Genomic DNA, 17,322 nt, shown 5'->3' with positions numbered 1-17,322 from the left:
ACTGAGAAAAAAAATGTGTTTAGTTCCATTCGGTCTCTTTGCCCCTTGAAGTTTTCACTTGAAGTTTAGAGATTAAAATATATAATTTTTCTACAAATATTATTGCTGTTTTTGTTTTAAATTGTCACCTTGCCCAATCATTTTGCACTGCCCAAGATAAGTGAGTGCTCCTTTAAAGCCTAATTAAACATTCAGCCAATGGGGGACCGCTTCAGTGACGTCAGGGTCAAGTGTTAAATGTCGATGTCGCAACACGCGCGCAAACAGGATGCATACAGGAAGTGGTTCAGGGAATCCCCAGCATGTGTGCAACGTACGGTAAAACAGGGTCAGAATCTCAGTGAAGTATGAACATGATGAACGAGTACTGAGTTGCTCTTCAAACTTACATCATTCGTGATGATCTAGTTAGAAGCTGACGCCGTGTGCTTTTCTTTTGAAGTTAGTGGTCGATCTCTGTTTCATGTTTTATGATTGCTTGACTTCGTGGGTTTTGTGTAGCTGGAGTTACAGCCCTAAATTTTATCATTGGGTTGTCATTTACCCAATGATAAAATTTAGGGCTGGGTAACTCCAGCTAGGTTTTGTGTGTGTAGACTTATCTAAGTAAGTTTGTACTGTAGCGTTGGAAGTTTAAAGCCATGCAATGCATGACAAAAATTGATTTATAAGCCAATGACTGCATGATGTGATGTCCGCAGAACTGAAAAAGGTGACCGTGTATAGTATTTAGGCCTACTTAAGAAGGCCTGCACCTCCTAGAAGTAATGTGGTTAATTCCACGTTTAATATTGCAGTTTTGATTTTCCAACAATATATATTGGGGGCCTAACGTAACGTAAATACTCCATAAACCAAGATGGATGGTATAAAGCACAACGGGTGCCTTCTAATTCTAGAACTTAGAAGTAGGATGGTATAGCCCCATAAATTCTGGACTTCCTCCATATTTATTAGAGCCGCACAGGGATGTATACTAAATTTTCTGGCCGGAAAGTTGCGTTGCCTGATTATGGAGTGTATATATTTGACCGAGAACCTGTCCCCAATTGCTTTTGCAGTTGTACCGGCATTGCAATCATGACTGAACATTTACTGTGACAAATCTTCATCCAGCACTCCATTCATGAAAATGTTGAAATGAATGGAGTAATCCTACATGGGTGCATACCTATGTTCCCCAATACCGATGTTCCCCAATACCGATGTTCCCCAATACCGATGTTCCCCAATACCGATGTTCCCCGAAATCCCTACCCTATAACCCTAACCCTAGCCCTAACCCTATCTTTAACCCTAATCCTAAGGATTTCGGGGAACATCGGTAGTGGGGAACATCGGTATTGGGGAACATCGGGTAGACCCCATCCTACGTGCCGTTCTTATTTTTGTTTTAATCAGGTAGACATTACATTGCGTCAGGCTCAAACCACATTTTGGATTCCCGACCAGACGCAAAGCCACAGCCGCAAGCCATAAAGCCATTACTTCCCGTTTAACCGGAAGTGCAATGAGAATTGAACGTAACTTGAAATCGGGAGAATTTTACTACAACCAAACAAATTATGGAAATGTTAATAGAGGTTGAGGGATGCCAAAAACAAAACACGGTATGACAATGTCATGCATCATCAGAAAGGGCGCCCCCTAGCGGCACATCAAAGAAAGTTGAACTTTTTAAAATTTAAGACCATTTGTTGAAATTTTACCAAATTGCCAATAGATACATTCTTTGGACAACTGCAAGGACTTTGCAAGGTTTTAGGATCATGACATCATCAAACCGGAAGTTATAAATGGGGAGAATTTGAAAAACGACAATTTTTTTTCAATTTTTTTTTTAAAATCAAATTCATCATTAAATTTGTATCCAGTGGATCAGGAAACCGCAAGTTATCAGGAAATTGTCCACGCATCCTTGTGTGGTTCGAGCTAAATACGAAGGAATTACAGTATTTGAAACGCACATTTATACAGCTAGTATGATGGTGTTTCGTTCACTTCAGAGAATTAGTTTTATAGAAAAATCAAAAGGAAACTCTCCTCATCACAGATTTTTTGTTGTTCAGACATGTTTAACCTCTTGCCTTTTTGGCATGACCAGTTTTGAAGTAAAAACAGTATCTTGACAGCACGATTTCATCATATATAAACTCACTGCATGGTCACTCATTGCGAGTATAGTGAAACGAAAACATGAAATTGGAGAAATGAAATTACCAAAACTCCAGAGAGAGACTCGCTAGATTGAGCCAGATTTCTCATGTATAGAGTTCGTCGCTTCGCGTGGTCCAACTGCAAACATCTCCTAAATTGTCAAAATTTCCTTTCCCCAAAGGTTCATCAGCACATACTGACTGAGGTAGATTCCAAGCCACTGGAAAATTTGAAAAGACTTTGTGAGAAATCGACGCCAGGCACTGAGTGATCATCGTCATGCCCCTCCGTGCGCCGGTCCAAGGTTCGACACTCCTGCGGCGCTTGCCGTATACCACCTTCGCCAATTTGGCCCGGCTGCTAGACCCACCGAGCAGCACGTACCATGACTGGAGAGGGCTCGCCAGTAGAATCACTCGCAGACCGGGCGATGACCAGCCCAGATATGGACCTCAGGAGATTGCGTAATTTTTTTTTTTGAATCTTCTTTCCTTAAACTTTTAGTTGTTGTCTGAAATTATTTACACATGAGAAAAAATACTGTATTTCTGTAGTTGTTACATCACATATGTAAATTGATTTTAGCATTCATGTCTTGGGAATTGAGTTAAGGACTTGACTCACAAGATCTCTTTTCTTTAAATGATAGCACGAAGGTTTCATTCATTTCACTCTGTGTTTGGTTCTGTACACGTGCGCCTTTTGATTTTTCCCTACTTGCTATTTATGTCAATTCATGAATAAAATTTTTAAAACCCTTCATTTTTGCAACATTAAAGGTGTTGACATTGCAGCTTCATGTAATGTCTGCCCATCTACAGTAATATAGACCCAAAAGGTGTCGGAAAGTAGTACCTGTTATTCACTGAGGCATTTTTGTTGTTAATCAAATCCAAACAAGAAATAATGGTATTATTATAAGCTATATGGACCATAAGCTCAGTACACAAACAAGAGAGGGCGCTGTTTTTAAAACCAATTTCAAGAGCAGAGGACGGGACACACCGCATGCGCGTACTGGTTCGCGCGCATATGGCGCAAAGTACGCACGACTTATCTTATTCTAAATGTGCCAAAGCCACAGCGTCGCGCAAGAGCATCAGGCGTCATGAGCAATGCTTTCAAATATCTCTCCCAGTGGTCTCCCCCAACTCGTTCTTGCACACGGAGCCCATGGACTGTTGTGTATATTAAGGTCCTTAGAAATAGAAATTGAACCCTTATGTTTGTCTGCAATAATTGTCTTCATTTATTGCACAGAGTCTGCTAAATATCACCTCTGCACTGTGAAATATCAGTTGTTATTTACATCTCTATTTTATGTAGGGTTTTTGATCTGGAGTATAGACGCCCAGGTGGTAGTCCTACCATGGTTCTCATCAACGACTGGGGAACAGTCAACGCTACGGTGCAGGATTTAGTGGGTCACCTGATTGACATGGGTCATCTTGCAGCCGCTGAAGCCGTCCTGCCTGGTAAAGACACGCCGACATAATTGTTTTTTTTTTTATATTTATTTTCTAGGAACAAAATCAGAGTTAGAGTCAAGTCAATCACAAGTCGTTAAAATCCACAAGTCATCAAATTCCACAGGTTATCAAAATTTACAAGTCATCAGGTATCTACAGTTAGGCTCAACTTGCGAACACTGAGTACACATTTTAAAATCATTATCTTTATTATTATTATTTATTTCTTGTATTGAAACAAAGGATTGCTCAAAAGTGCCTTGGGCACTGTAGCTCGCAAGCCTGAAGAAACCTGTAGAGAGAAGACAATGAGAAGAAATTACAGTTTCAGAGGTGGGAGGAAAACCCCAGAAGAATAGTCTGGGGAAAACCCACGGAATCAGGCAGGGGCTGAAAACCCAATCCACATATTGGCCCAGGCGGGATTCGAACCCGGGTCACAGCGGTGGAAGGCGAGGAAAGGACCCCTACACCAACCCGACTCCCCGATTTCACTCCAAACGTTAACATTGGTCTACTTGGAACAATTGAAACTCCTTACAGGCATAACAACGGATCCTAACCTCAATGTGTCCTCAACGACGATCAACCAAGATACCTACGAGAGTAGCTCAACTGGCGGGGTGAACGAAGCCTCCAATGCAAACCCGCACAGCAAGCGCAGTGACGCTAGCCTGGATTCCATCCAGGAAGCCAAGAATCTGGCCCAGCGAGCTTCTCAAGCTTCGGAGAATCCTGGAGACTCAGGAGTAGTTTCCTCATCCTCTGAAAGGTAAGGGTTTCTAGGCAACACCCCAACTGGCTAGGTGAGGTGTATCCAGACCTGGATAGTGTGGTCCGTCACAAATGCAGCACAAGTCCATTCACAGATATGGGCCTAATTTGATGGCGCTGCTAAGCACACAATTTTCTGCTAACAGAGCCTATCTGTCTATTTCATGGAGACTGTCAGTAAGTACAGCAAAAGGCACGCTTACCTCAGAGGAAAAAGTCGCTTAATTTAGTGACGTAACAATAGAAATCTCTATGCATGCGCAAAGATTAGCACATCCACGCCCTGAAATAGCGCTTAAGGCTGGCCAATTTTCTGCTATAGTTAGCAACGCCATAAAGTTTGGCCTGCATGGTCATAAGAAAAAGTGGGGTGAACAAAAACAAAGGACTGATTTTAATTTGACACTTTTCATATCGATTTGATTTGATTTAGTACCATTCATCATAATTATGATAATAATATTTCAAATTAACGGAAAAATAAACGTGATGAAAGGCGGAAGCTGGTAGAAAGCCGAAGCTTGAACTTGGCCAATCCCCCGTGAGTGAACAGTTTTAAGTTGGAATTTAACGAGAAAAGAATATTCAAACTTAAATAAAACAGCTGTAAGACTTACATATCTACGAAGTAGCTACATAAATAGATTGATTTAGGACTGGATTATTTGTGAAGACTTGTAATGATTTTAACTGTAACTTTTTGTGATTTAGAATAATTGTCCATCTGTAAAAATGTTTGTGTGCAGTTTCGAAATGCTCATCCTCTGTGACATTTATACAAGCTACCAGCAAATATGAACAGAATGTTAAATCTGTTTGGTTGCTAACCTAGCCCACATGCAGGGGACCAGGGAGAAGTGCATTGTGGGAGCAAAGCCGGTCAAGAAAGCAGTGATTCCGCCGTGTCGACATCTGCTCCCGTAGAGTCCAGCGACTTGCCAGATTTTGAGCCAGATAAAGGTAGGTTATGAGACAGACGCAACTCAGTTTCTAAAATAGCATTTTAGAAAAAATTGAATCCAGTTTGAAGCCAATGGATTTCCACTGTTTTTTAAAAGATGGACCATACAGATATCTTCACCAAGAAACAGAGATGTTTCTTTTTACACTTTTTACAGTGCTAGTTAAAAAGGATGTGTTTGGATGTAAAGATGTATTTCAAATAAAACATATAGCACGCAGAGTCCTATATTCCCTTTCAAGCTACTAATGACTGGAGGAAACATTTGGTTTGGTTTAAAAACAAGCAAACAAACCAAAAGAGTTCGTTCAACTTCTTTAGCCAGTAATGTTTCAAATGAAAATCACAGACTTTGGAAGATAAGTTGTTGTCAAGCTAAGACAAGACAAGTCAGTCACAGGTGGGATAACTATGGGCTCCATGCACAAGTACCCTCACAATGGTAAGGAAGGGAGTGTTGGGGAAGACCGTTTGGAGTGACATTCAAACGCATTGCTGACAATTCCGCCTGACGCTCACGCGAAGACGCTATGGCTTTGTGCACATTCAGAATAAAATAAGTTGTTGCATACTTTGTGCTATACGCGCCCGAACCAGTAAGCACACGCGGTGTGTCCCATCCTTGGGCTCTCAAAGTGGTCAAAATTAGCGCCCTCTCTTGTTGGTGCACGGAGCCAGTACAGATTACAAGTAACAGTAGATAAGTAATAGGAAAAAGGAAGACTTTTGTTGTAGTTAATTTTAATCACTTTGTCATAATAAAGGGAATATGCAACATTTGCTTTTGCTGTAATTTTCAGAAATGGATGGATTTGGGGGTCATTTTTTTATAGCAAAAATTGTCACACGTGTTTAAAGTTTTGAGTTCATAGATGCTAGGAAAAACCAAGAAAACAAAAATGCTGTTCTTGTAGTCTGGTTCCTTGACCCTACTTCAGACGAAACAGAGCAATTTATAGACTTAAGGGAATTATCAGGGAACCAGACTAGCTGGCTTGCAGCCGTTCACGGATGTGTAACTGATTTCAAACAGAATCTGGACGAACTAAATTTGGTAAATTGGGGGCAGTATTTGAAAAAAGTCAGTTTCTTGGCCAAGCATCATTGGAAATTGATACACAAATACCACTTTTTCTTGAAAATGACAGCACACCAGATGCCATGATTTCACAGATGTTTTTAATAGTCTGTCATTCATTTAACGGTCCAGTAAGGTATTTCGTGATAATTTGGAAGCTTTGTTTTTGGATGTTTGCAAATGTTGTATATTACCTTAAACTGACTTAAACTGGATGACTTAGGCCTATACATTGATTCGCGAAAGACTGGGAAGATATGACTACAGCTTTGGTTTTATAAAATGTCAAATCTCGATCCCCATTTTCTTGATCAACAGTAAAAGAGTTCTATTACAACCGCCTGAGTTTCATGACTGACTCATTCAACGATGTACCGTTGAGGCAGGGCGGTAACATGGTGGGTGAAGGTGGATTCGGAACCGTCTACCTCGGTCGATTCAGTGACGGCCATGAGTGCGCTGTGAAAAAGCTCAAACAGGTATTAAAGGCCAACTAAAAAATATAAACTAGTTTCTCGTCTGCATTTTTTGTAAGTAGGAGGATGCAGGCAATTTTTTTTCTACCAATGACAGATCCAAGATGACGGAGGGTATTTTTCAAAGCAGCCACTGCTTTTTCGGCTGATTTAATATTGGCTGATATTATCTCCCGAAACGCCGATGGCACATATGGAACACCATACTTTGTCAATATTCAGGATATACAGACAGACAGACAGACAGGAAAGACAGACCAACCACCAACTGACATGTAGACGCTCCTGCCAGAGCTTAAAAATCCATATAACAATATTATAGCCTTATTTTCTGAGAAAAAATGTACTCATCGTACATAATAGTTCATGCGGTACCCGCTGCTATGTACATCAGATTCGAACCAGCCAACCAATCCCGTTAGCTCGGTCGAGTGGTTAGACGTCTGCACTAGAAAGCAAGAGGTCGTGGGTTCGAGTCCCACCCCAGTGATTTTTTCCATCTTTCACTCGGGAGGTAACACACTGAGTATACAGTGTTTAAACATCGGTGAAGGGCAAAAACCTAATTTGATTTATATCACCCCGACGCAAAATTCCATCTTATAATAATAAAAATGTACTCATGGCAACTGAGGTATTATAACAATTCTCTCATTGATGTTGTTGGCCATAAAAACATGCTTTGAAGAAGTCAATCAGGTTTAATGAGACTGTAAACAAATTCTCTTGATTGACTTGACTTTTTCGCATAGGAGCGCAATCCCTTACCTATAGTGTGTGCCATTTGATCGCTGTTCCTTATAGTCCAGTGTCTTTTTCCTTCCATTTTGACAGAGTGTTTTCCAGTGTTCTGATATTGATGTGCTCAAGCAGTACCAGAATGAGCTGCAGATGCTGAAGAGGTTGGTGAAAGTTTGTTCATGTATTTAAGCATTCACAAGGGTATACAACCTCACATAGATATAGATCTTTCTCAAATGACGTCACTTTCTACAAATTGCCTCGTGCATCGGCATTTTGGGCGTCAAATTTTTGTGACGCGCATCGGCTGCGCCGTATTTCGATGAAATATTTAGCAACACGCACGCGTGTTTAGAACATTTTGCACACTGCACGCACATTCACCTGATGGTGTTGAACACGCAGTTGTAATTTTCCTACGAAGATGGCGTCCTATGAGAGAGATCTATACTGTCGCAAACGTCATAGAATTTTCCTTATGGAGCAGACAGACTTCTGAAGACTGATTGGTGGGGTCTGTTGTGCCTATTGTTACTAACTCTACCTGCTTGCTACCCCACAAGAAACCATGTGTGAGTTCAGATCAAAGATCTTACCTGATCTCTTTTGTTTTCATTGTTCTCAAGTCACAATCTGAATACTGAAATTGATAGAGGTTTGTCGAGAGGTTGGTGAAAATATTGCCTCTTTAAGTATGAACTATTCGGAAAGTTACTGTGATACCATTTCCTGATTTTTAATAATTGTTCTCAAGTTGCTTTCAAAATATCCAAATTGATGCATGGCTGCACCCATGAAAGTGGCTGATCAGGCCAGCATTTATCTCCGGTTTCCCCGGCATGATATAACTGAGAATATTTCTGTTCCCCCTGGAAGGGATGCCAGTCCATCGCAGGTTACTCCCCAGCTATTGCCGGTACACATTTATACTCCTGGGTGGAGAGAGGCAAGTGGGGATAAAGTAGCTTGCCCAAGGACACAATATGGCCAGCAAATGGATTCGAACCCCTCGACCCTCTGATCATGATGAGACATGAACCCTATAGACCACAATCATGATAGCTTCATCTATAATTTTCTAATTCCACAATTTTTCGGCAATTTGTTTCCGACCCCGCAGATTGAAGCATCCCAACCTTGTGGAGCTGTACGGCTTCAGCTTTGACGGTCCCACCCCGTGCCTCATCTTCAATTATCTCCACAACGGTTCCCTCCTGGCTGCCCTGGACAAAGACAGCTCCCTGCACCTACCCTGGGAATCCAGGGTCCTCATAGCCCAGGGGACGGCCCAAGGTCTGTCCTACCTGCACAGTAAAGATGTCGTGCACAGAGATGTCAAAAGGTACACTGATAACATAATATAATATTCCAGTCCTTACTGACAATCTGCATCTGACGTATATCTTCCATATTGCTTAAGAACATGGCATAAAACGGTTAACTTCTTAGGTTCTTGGCCTATGGGTTAGGTTCTCTAAATTCACTTAGAATATGTTTGAACTTGAACTGTTTTTCTCAAAAACTTCAAAACTTGACGTCGAGAAACATGTGGTTAAAGGTAGAGTATATCATGTGCAGCTATCCAAAAAGAAATTAGTGTTGAAAAGCATACTTGATTTAAAGATGGTGATGGCACTGAAATCCCTGGTGAAATTATTCTTTCTGGTATGCTGTCATTTAGACGCATCTTTGGAAATTTCAGTTAGTACCGGTAGTTCGTTTTTAATTCGGCAAAGCCATGAATGGGCGCGTAAGCGTTGACACAACGTACATGCGTGCATGGTTGCTGTTATTCGTCGGTTCAGTGCGTGACATCGTATAGCTGCAATCGGCTGAATGAGAACGTGTTCCGGACGCTGATTCGGGGCGCAATTCAAAGCATGGCCTGGCAACTTTTGAATTGAAATGGAGATCCTAGAATATTGTTTTGTCGGAGTATACAGCATTCACTGAGCTAAAACTTCATCAGGTTAGTTGTTAAACATCCTTCTTTAGATTTTGAGCACTTTTGTTGCTTAAAAAATGCACAAATGACAAATGATGTACTCTACCTTTAAGTGACTCCAGTTCATCGTGTTAAGGCACATCAGGTGAGCACAATTAGAAAGTATTGTGCAGCTTGTACCATATTGCTATGTACCTATACGCGCACACTCATTATCTCTGCTGCACTTTACATTCATATATTTAACCCACCCTCCTTTTGTTCCTCAGTGCCAACGTGCTCCTTGACGCAGACTTGACAGCGAAGGTGGCTGACTTTGGCCTGGTGCGGGCCATACCGGAGGGCAGCAGTAAGACCCACATAACCAGCATGATCATTGGCACCAGCATCTACATGCCTCCAGAGGCGCGGATCGGGGAAGTCTCTCCCAAAGGCGACAGCTTCAGCTTTGGCGTGGTAAGCTCTAGCGGTGTTAATCCTGCAAAATGAAGCCTTCTGAAAGTTCTTGCCAGTCAAAGAATCTACAGTGTTTTTGTTTTTGTTTAAGTCATTTCTTCAGAGACCTTGACCAGGGCCCTGTTTTATGGCTGGCTCTGTCTAAAGACGCATTTTTTGAAATTTCTGTTAGTAATTCGTTTATAATTCAGGGAAGCCATGAATGAGTACGCGCAAGCGTTGACACGATGCGCGCGGTTGCTATTATTCGTCAGTTCAGTGCTTGACATCGCGCAGCTGCAATCAACTGAATGAGAACGTGTCCAGGTCGCTGATTTCGGGTGCAATGCAAAACATGACTCTGCAGCTTTTGAATTGCAGTCGAGATCCTAGAATATTGTCTTCTGTAAATGTACAGCATTCACTAAGCTAAAACTTCATCAGGTTAGTTGTAAAGCACCCTTCTTTAGATTTTGGGCACTTTTGTTGCTTCAAACAAAAAAATGTACAAATGACAAATGATGTGCTCTAGCTTTTAAGGCTCTGATGAGTAAACAACTTAACATTTGTCCTTGACATTTCTTCTTATTCCTTAGGTCCTGCTGGAGCTGATTACAGGACTGGAACCTCTTGACCAGAGCCGGGAAGGCACCGACATCATCTCCTACGTGGAGGTCATCATCGATAAGTGTGGGGACATCTTGAGCATTGTGGACCCAAGGTTGACAAACGCGTACAGCGAAATGTCGGCCAACAAGATGTATGACATCGCAACTGACTGTTTGCTGAAGAAACTGAAGCGACCGCTCCTGGTCGATGTGAGTATGACGAAAGAGTCACGTGACTCAAGACTCACACTCAGAACTCAAGGTCTACTTGAGACGCAGCTGTTTTTAGACTTGGGTTCCAGTGTTGTACACAACCAAACTACACACAGCAAAAAATGAAAGTCCACTTTCAATGGAGGGGTCATTATTTTGAATCTGATCATCTTATGATGACGTCATTTATATAGACCTTTGGGGAATTTTGTTAGCTACATTTTGATAGCCCGTTTGCTACCAAAGAGTGTCCAAGATTGACAACAGTTTATGAAAAATGAAGCAGTTTAAGAAGTTGCAAATTTAAAGATTACACGAGGAGAAATTGCTAAGCGCAAACACACATGCCTGTAATTGGCCCCTATCGACTGCACAGTGCCTGAACAAAGCGCGGGTAATTCAATTTTGTGTGCTCCCATGCATGCAAGCACTGTGCGATAGATATTCCCTGCCATTTGTCTCGGGCAGTGTGACATTGTCACTCAGCAATTTCTACTCGCGTACTCTTTAAATTTGCAACTTTTCAAACTGCATCATATGTCATAAACCGTGGTCAGTGTTGAATAATTTACAAAATCAAAATCAAAATGTAGCTAACAACATTCCCCAAAGGTCTATATATAAAATGACCTTATCATACTATCAGATTTAGTTCCAAAGTTCCAAAGGTGCGACTTAAATACATGAACAATCTGACGTTTTTTAAAGATTGACTATTGCGGTCATTTGGAGCAACTCCAAAGTGTACTCAATGGAAGTCTATCATACAAACTTTGCCGGTCTGAAACCGAAATCTTCCTGGTCAACGCGGGCCCCTTCTAATACTATATTGGTTATCCCATGAGCACAAGTGGAACATGGAATAAAGAAGTGCCCCATCAGTGTCCCACAAGGCCAAAGGCCAAGTGGTATGTGGGGTAATAAAGCCCCACTACCTTTTTCATGTTCTACGAGCTAGAGTGGGATAACAAATTACTCTTCCAGCAAACATGATACACAGTATTGAAGTTGGAATGTGAACATTTTACGCGAACTTTTCAGCATTTATGCTAGTGCTATTGTAACGGCGACCTAAAGCGGCCAACCGTCAGTTGGGGGGATTAACTAATTAATCAAATATACATGGATGCTGATCACAAAATAACCGACAAAGGGACAAGTATATGCAATATCAGAAAATAGATATAATGAGAATTTAATTAGCGCTTCTTCGCTTACAAAATAATTAACCAGGGGAGAGCATGTAAATATGAATGATAGAATTTAAATAGTTACTGACAGAGCAGAGTTCAGATTGGCACCACTACGATACAACACCGTAGTCTACAACCAGGCCATGTAAAACTACTGGGGGCAAGGGGGGTAATATTGGAACATACTCACAAGACTATGCAGACCACTGAACCCTTTGGTGTAATGGTGGTGGTGGTGATGCAAATTAAAGAACACAGCGTCTTGCACAAAAACGAAGGCCAAACTAAACTAGGCTTCCACCTTCAGCCATACATGTACAGGAACTCAGAAAATATGGAACTAAAATGCACACCACCATCCACCACCATGCCCCAGTCGCAAGTCCACGCCCTATTGAGCTTTCAAAGGGGTTTTATAGTGCTGGGTAAAAATATGCATAAGAATTTCAAGATTAGGCATACTAATGCAGTGTGTCTTTCGTACTGGGAGATATTTGCATAAACACTAAGTACAGAGGTATGGGGGCAAGGAACTTATATCCCAGTATTGTGAGGGTAAACAATAAAGACTGCCATGAGAGCTCCATCTGTGGTTTGACTGCAACCCAAATACTATTCTATTGTGGTGTAAAGTAGGTAAAGACTTAAGTTGAACAAAGTAAGCTCTGAAATAGTTTTGTGGCATTAATCTGACTTGAGAACAGATGTAATACATGACTGCTATGGATTACTGTGGCCAAAGCGCTCTCTATTTAGTTTAAAGGTGCAATTGGGACCATAATAAAATCAAATTTTGTTACACTATTACACGTGCTGAAGTGGGAATGGCGCATGCATCTTGGAATAGCGCGATACGCAGAGTGCAGTGTGGACCGTGGTGCATGGGATAATGTATTACAGGTTGTTGCCATGGATCGACCATAATTTCATAATTTAAAGCTTGGAACCTTTTTTTGTTCTACAGGTTTTACCAAGATTGATGGAACTTTGAGATGCATGCACTGACGACTGATTCTGGATTTAAAAAACACAACTAACTGTTGGAGATACAACCAAGCTTGTGAAGATGTGACTTATCAAGATATATTTGTAAATACGAGAAAACTCTATCCTTTATTACCGTTAATGTTATATGTGATATTTTTTTGACGTTGTTTTATTTGAAGCTTTGCTTGCTTACTTAGAACTTATTCTTAATGCCAGGATGTAGCTAAAGGAAAAACAAATTGCAGGGTTCACAAATACATTGCTTAACCAAAGCAGAGAATGAATCTCGGAAAAAATGTTGCAACCTGACGCCACTTTTTTCTTCATATATCATCTCAATGAAGGTCATTCATTGCAAAAATGATGATAAGACACGAATCTGGGACTGAGAAACATTTCCAATTTTGTAAGGAAATACTTTTCTTACTTTTTGTAAGGAAAATTTTCTTGACTCTCCATAGACTTTGTACACAATCGTGGAAATGGCGTCAGGTTGCAACATTTTTTCCTGAATCTCTATTTAGACATGCCAAATGTAATGTTGATTTTTCTTGCTGTGAACACTGCTGTACTGTGAAGTGCAAATGGGTGAGCTAGCATTGCATTCACTGTGTGGACTTGTGAACAAAAGAGGTTGTGTAGGGTCTTGAGACACTGTGGACTTACGCAGGACCACACAGTGAAGTCCACGCTAAGACGCTGTGGCTTTGTGCCACATTTAGAATAAAATTTGTCGTGCGCATTTCAGCTATATGCATGTATGCAGCATGTCCTGTCGACGCAGCTGTCAAAAGTGGTAAAAAAAAGGGCCCTCTTCTGTTGGCGCACGGAGCCCATAGTTATGTGTTTGTATTTACCTAAAGGCATCCCATACAAAATCCATTTCTTTTCTTCTGTGTAGACCTTTATAAAATGAGACCATTATTGTAAGAGATCACAAATTCCAGATTTAAAGCCCAAGTCCATCATTTGCAGCTATCCAAAAAAGTAACCGGCGTAATTATTGTTGAAAAACATACTTGGTTGAAAGATAGTAAGGGAACTAAACTCCCTGTGAAATTATCCTTTCTGGCAAGCTCTCATTTTGAAGAAATCAACGAAAGAAGGCATTTCCAACGGTGCTTCTTAAGAAGCACCGTAGGAAAATTTAAATTAGTTGTTCGTTTTGTTATTCGGCGCAGCGCGCACAAGCATTGGAACGACGCACAGGCGCGCGCGGTTGCTATAATTCGTTGGATCAGTGCGCAACCTCGCGTAAAGCTGCAATTCAAAACAATTCGAAACATGATTTAGCAACTTTTGATTTTAAATTGAGATCCTAGAAACCTGTTTTTCTCGGAATATGAAGCTGAAGCTGAGCTGAAACTTCATCAAGTAAGTTGTTCAGTATCCTTCATTAGATTTTGAACACTTTAGTTGCTTCAAACGAACAAAATGCACTAATTACAAATGATGGACTATAGCTTTAAAAAAATATCATTTTTTAAATCCTGGTCCGGAAAAATCCGACCAAATCTCAACCCTGAACTAGTGAATAATAGAATTTGGACCAGCCCCCCCCCCCACCAATTAAAAAACAATTGTTGGATTGAGTCATAATTTGATTATGTCTTTACTTTGTATGACTGTAAATATGTACATACAAGTAGTCAGAGAATTGAAACATTTTGATTATCTTGTCTTTTTCCCGATTTTGCTTGGTGATCTTTTTCAAATGTAAGGCGTTAATATGCAAAGGCATGAATTATGGAGAGAAATTATTTGTAAAACATCAAAAAAGAAAAGAATTTAAAAATGTAAAAGTTTAGATTGATAGCTGCAACTCATGCTTTAAAACATTACAAAAGGCAAGTGCTGAAATAAGTTAAGATGCAAAAAATGATGGCATTTTGCCTGGTTTGAATTTTTGGACTTGGACTGGTTAGCGGGGAAAAAAATTCACACGATCCAATAATTTTTGTTTTTTTAAACACTCCATTTATTTAATCTTTCTGTGTTGCAATGTATAAAATATATAATATACAGCCAGATTAGTGATATTGCCAATAATAAACGTGTATCACAGTGACGAGAGCCAATATTTCAGAGTTGACTATGCAAATAAAAGCATTTCTATTGAAAATCAATGACTCGATCCTTGTATTTTTTTCCCCCCCAAAATTTCTTTGCCCGGGTCAGCGGAATCTGGTGACCAGAATTAGAAGCTGTTATTGCGGTGGTACCACGCTCACACGCATGCTGCACGCGCTCTTAAAGACGAGGCGTGTGCACATTTTGGTAACTCACTGGTCTAAGGAGCCTGTAGTATGTGCGTACAATCTGAGCGCGACTTGTGTGAACCTGGTGCCACCTCGGTAAATAGCTGTCACCTGGTCAGTCTATACATCCTTGATAAGATTCTGTGGTACACCGAACTACAGACATTCCAGGAATTAATTATTTCAAAAGCATCAGGTGATAGTTGCAGTTGAAGTTCCATGTAGTTCTTACGGCTGACCCAAGAGGTTGGTAGGGGTGGCTAAAAACAGAAGTTGAATTTTCACGACAAGGAGGGAAAAAATCCAACATTTCCTTAAGTTCCCTGAGCAGCAACAACACTCAATATTGCAAATCTGGATTTGTTGCTTCAAGCCTTTGACAGTTTTAGGCACTGGACGCAATGCCTCATGGACTTACAAATTGGAAAATCTCTTATTTGTTTGGAGACTAAAAGTGTTCTGAAACTTCACATTCATTTCATTAAAAAAACCTACAAATTAAGCCTTGTATTACTGGCTAATAATATGTATACAAAGATATGAGATGAAACTTTCCAGCAAACTTTCAAGAGATATTTAGCAAGTGGGGCAAGCCTGTAAAATCATTATATTTCCGTTTTGGAAACTACTCTTCATCTCCACATGGGTCGTTCTATAAATTTGGGGTCCACTTTTGTCCTGTCCCTGTTAAGTCCGACATCTATGGTTTTATAATTCTGATGGACTGCTTAATGCAGTCGTCCTCCAACAGTGATTATGAATAGCAAACTACCCACCCAATTTTAAAAAAAAATAGTTTGAAGTCATTCTAAATGATACTTGAATGGCAAATTACAAAGTACAACGGTAACAGGGACAGGAAAAAATGTCACATTTTATCGAATGACCCACAACATTCCTAACAAGTTGAAAACAAACCAACATTTTTCCGACTCTAAAATATCTTGAGTTTCTTCTACCATTTTGTTTTTGGTTTTCTTTTATCACACACACAGACATTTCAAATTGGAGCAAGCGATTTTTAAAAGAAAGTACTATTTTGTAACACATAATTGCAGTATTCAGTTCCAAGAGCATAGCTATTTCAAACTTAAAAACTCAAAATACACTTGGAACCAAAACAATTGTACAGCCCAAGCCAAAAACTTTTCCCTCCCCCCCCCCACAAAAAAAACAGTCAACTGAATTTGGTATGGAAATTACTGATTAGGCTTCTAAAATTCAAATCTCAAATAGGTTTATTTACGCAAACCAACCTATGCAATTTGTTCTCTTTCAGTGAGAACTGCTACTTGCAACTTCAGATAATTTTGTACAAAGTACTACGTGTATTTTATTGAAACCAACCACTGCCGCTATATTTAGGTATCAAAAATTAATAAATTAATTCTAATTAAAAAATATAAGGATTAGTGTTGTGCTTAAACACGTATTTCAGTGAACCGGTGGATTGCTAGGGAAAATGAAAGATATCTACATCACTCAAACCGATTCTAAAATATACAAAATTTCATATTTTTCTTTACATTTTATACACAGTGCATTGATGAAAACTGCCAAATAGTTAGTTTCCAGATTTTATTTTCTTTCTTCCTTTCCCCTCTTCTCCGTGACCATGACATGACATGGAATAACATACGCTAGTCTTTGGTCAAAGACTGGATTAGGTTTTGTATTCCCCTTATACAGCTGGCTCCTGACGCGGTAAAGCCACCGTGGCGGTAAAAGTCGCTTTCAACAAGATGAATAAAATCAAGTCTTGGGAACTCAAACAGCGCTACCCAGAAACTACAGAGTATACCTCACGCGCATGACTAGCATGTCCAGACTGGACTCGATTCATCTTGTCAATAGTGACCTCTATCGTAGCTTTAACATGCTCATCAAGGACCTTCTGTATTCGGGGACTAAAATACAAATCCAGTCTTGAAGCAAGACTAAGCACGCCAGGCCTGTCGCCAAGGGGGGGGGGGGGGCTGGTGGGGCCAGGCCCCTCTTGGCGAGCAATTGCCCCCCCCCCCCCCCCC

At 40.4% G+C, this 17,322-nt stretch overlaps 1 protein-coding gene across 4 annotated transcripts; it reads left to right on the top strand.

Annotated features, from left to right (window-relative positions):
* Nucleotides 1-227: 227 nt before the first annotated feature.
* On the top strand, nt 228-13,078 carry LOC119738018 (interleukin-1 receptor-associated kinase 4-like). 4 transcript variants are annotated; one of them, XM_038212731.1, is made up of 11 exons: nt 228-313; nt 2,339-2,621; nt 3,484-3,632; nt 4,170-4,398; nt 5,233-5,360; nt 6,758-6,918; nt 7,750-7,817; nt 8,777-8,998; nt 9,871-10,057; nt 10,633-10,854; nt 13,015-13,078. In XM_038212731.1, the coding sequence occupies exons 2-11, from the start codon at nt 2,437-2,439 to the stop codon at nt 13,039-13,041; spliced, it is 1,578 nt and encodes a 525-aa protein (XP_038068659.1). In that variant the 5' UTR covers nt 228-313; nt 2,339-2,436; the 3' UTR covers nt 13,042-13,078. The 4 variants fall into 4 exon arrangements, with proteins under 4 accessions (XP_038068659.1, XP_038068658.1, XP_038068661.1 ...); XM_038212730.1 differs by having other exon boundaries at nt 253-441; XM_038212733.1 differs by having other exon boundaries at nt 256-318.
* Nucleotides 13,079-17,322: the final 4,244 nt, after the last annotated feature.

The sequence above is a fragment of the Patiria miniata genome, unplaced genomic scaffold (genome assembly GCF_015706575.1).
Source record: "Patiria miniata isolate m_02_andy unplaced genomic scaffold, ASM1570657v1 HiC_scaffold_3, whole genome shotgun sequence".
NCBI lineage: Eukaryota > Metazoa > Echinodermata > Asteroidea > Valvatida > Asterinidae > Patiria > Patiria miniata.
This window is presented reverse-complemented; position numbering and strand designations above follow the sequence as displayed.

Bases quoted from the DNA above. Each gene is read 5' to 3' on its own strand.
- LOC119738018 (XM_038212731.1), top strand. From the start codon at position 2,437: ATGCCCCTCCGTGCGCCGGTCCAAGGTTCGACACTCCTGCGGCGCTTG. The intron at 2,622-3,483 runs GTAATTTTTTTT...TATTTTATGTAG, and splicing joins TATGGACCTCAGGAGATTGC to GGTTTTTGATCTGGAGTATA. The intron at 10,855-13,014 runs GTGAGTATGACG...TTTGTTCTACAG, and splicing joins AGCGACCGCTCCTGGTCGAT to GTTTTACCAAGATTGATGGA.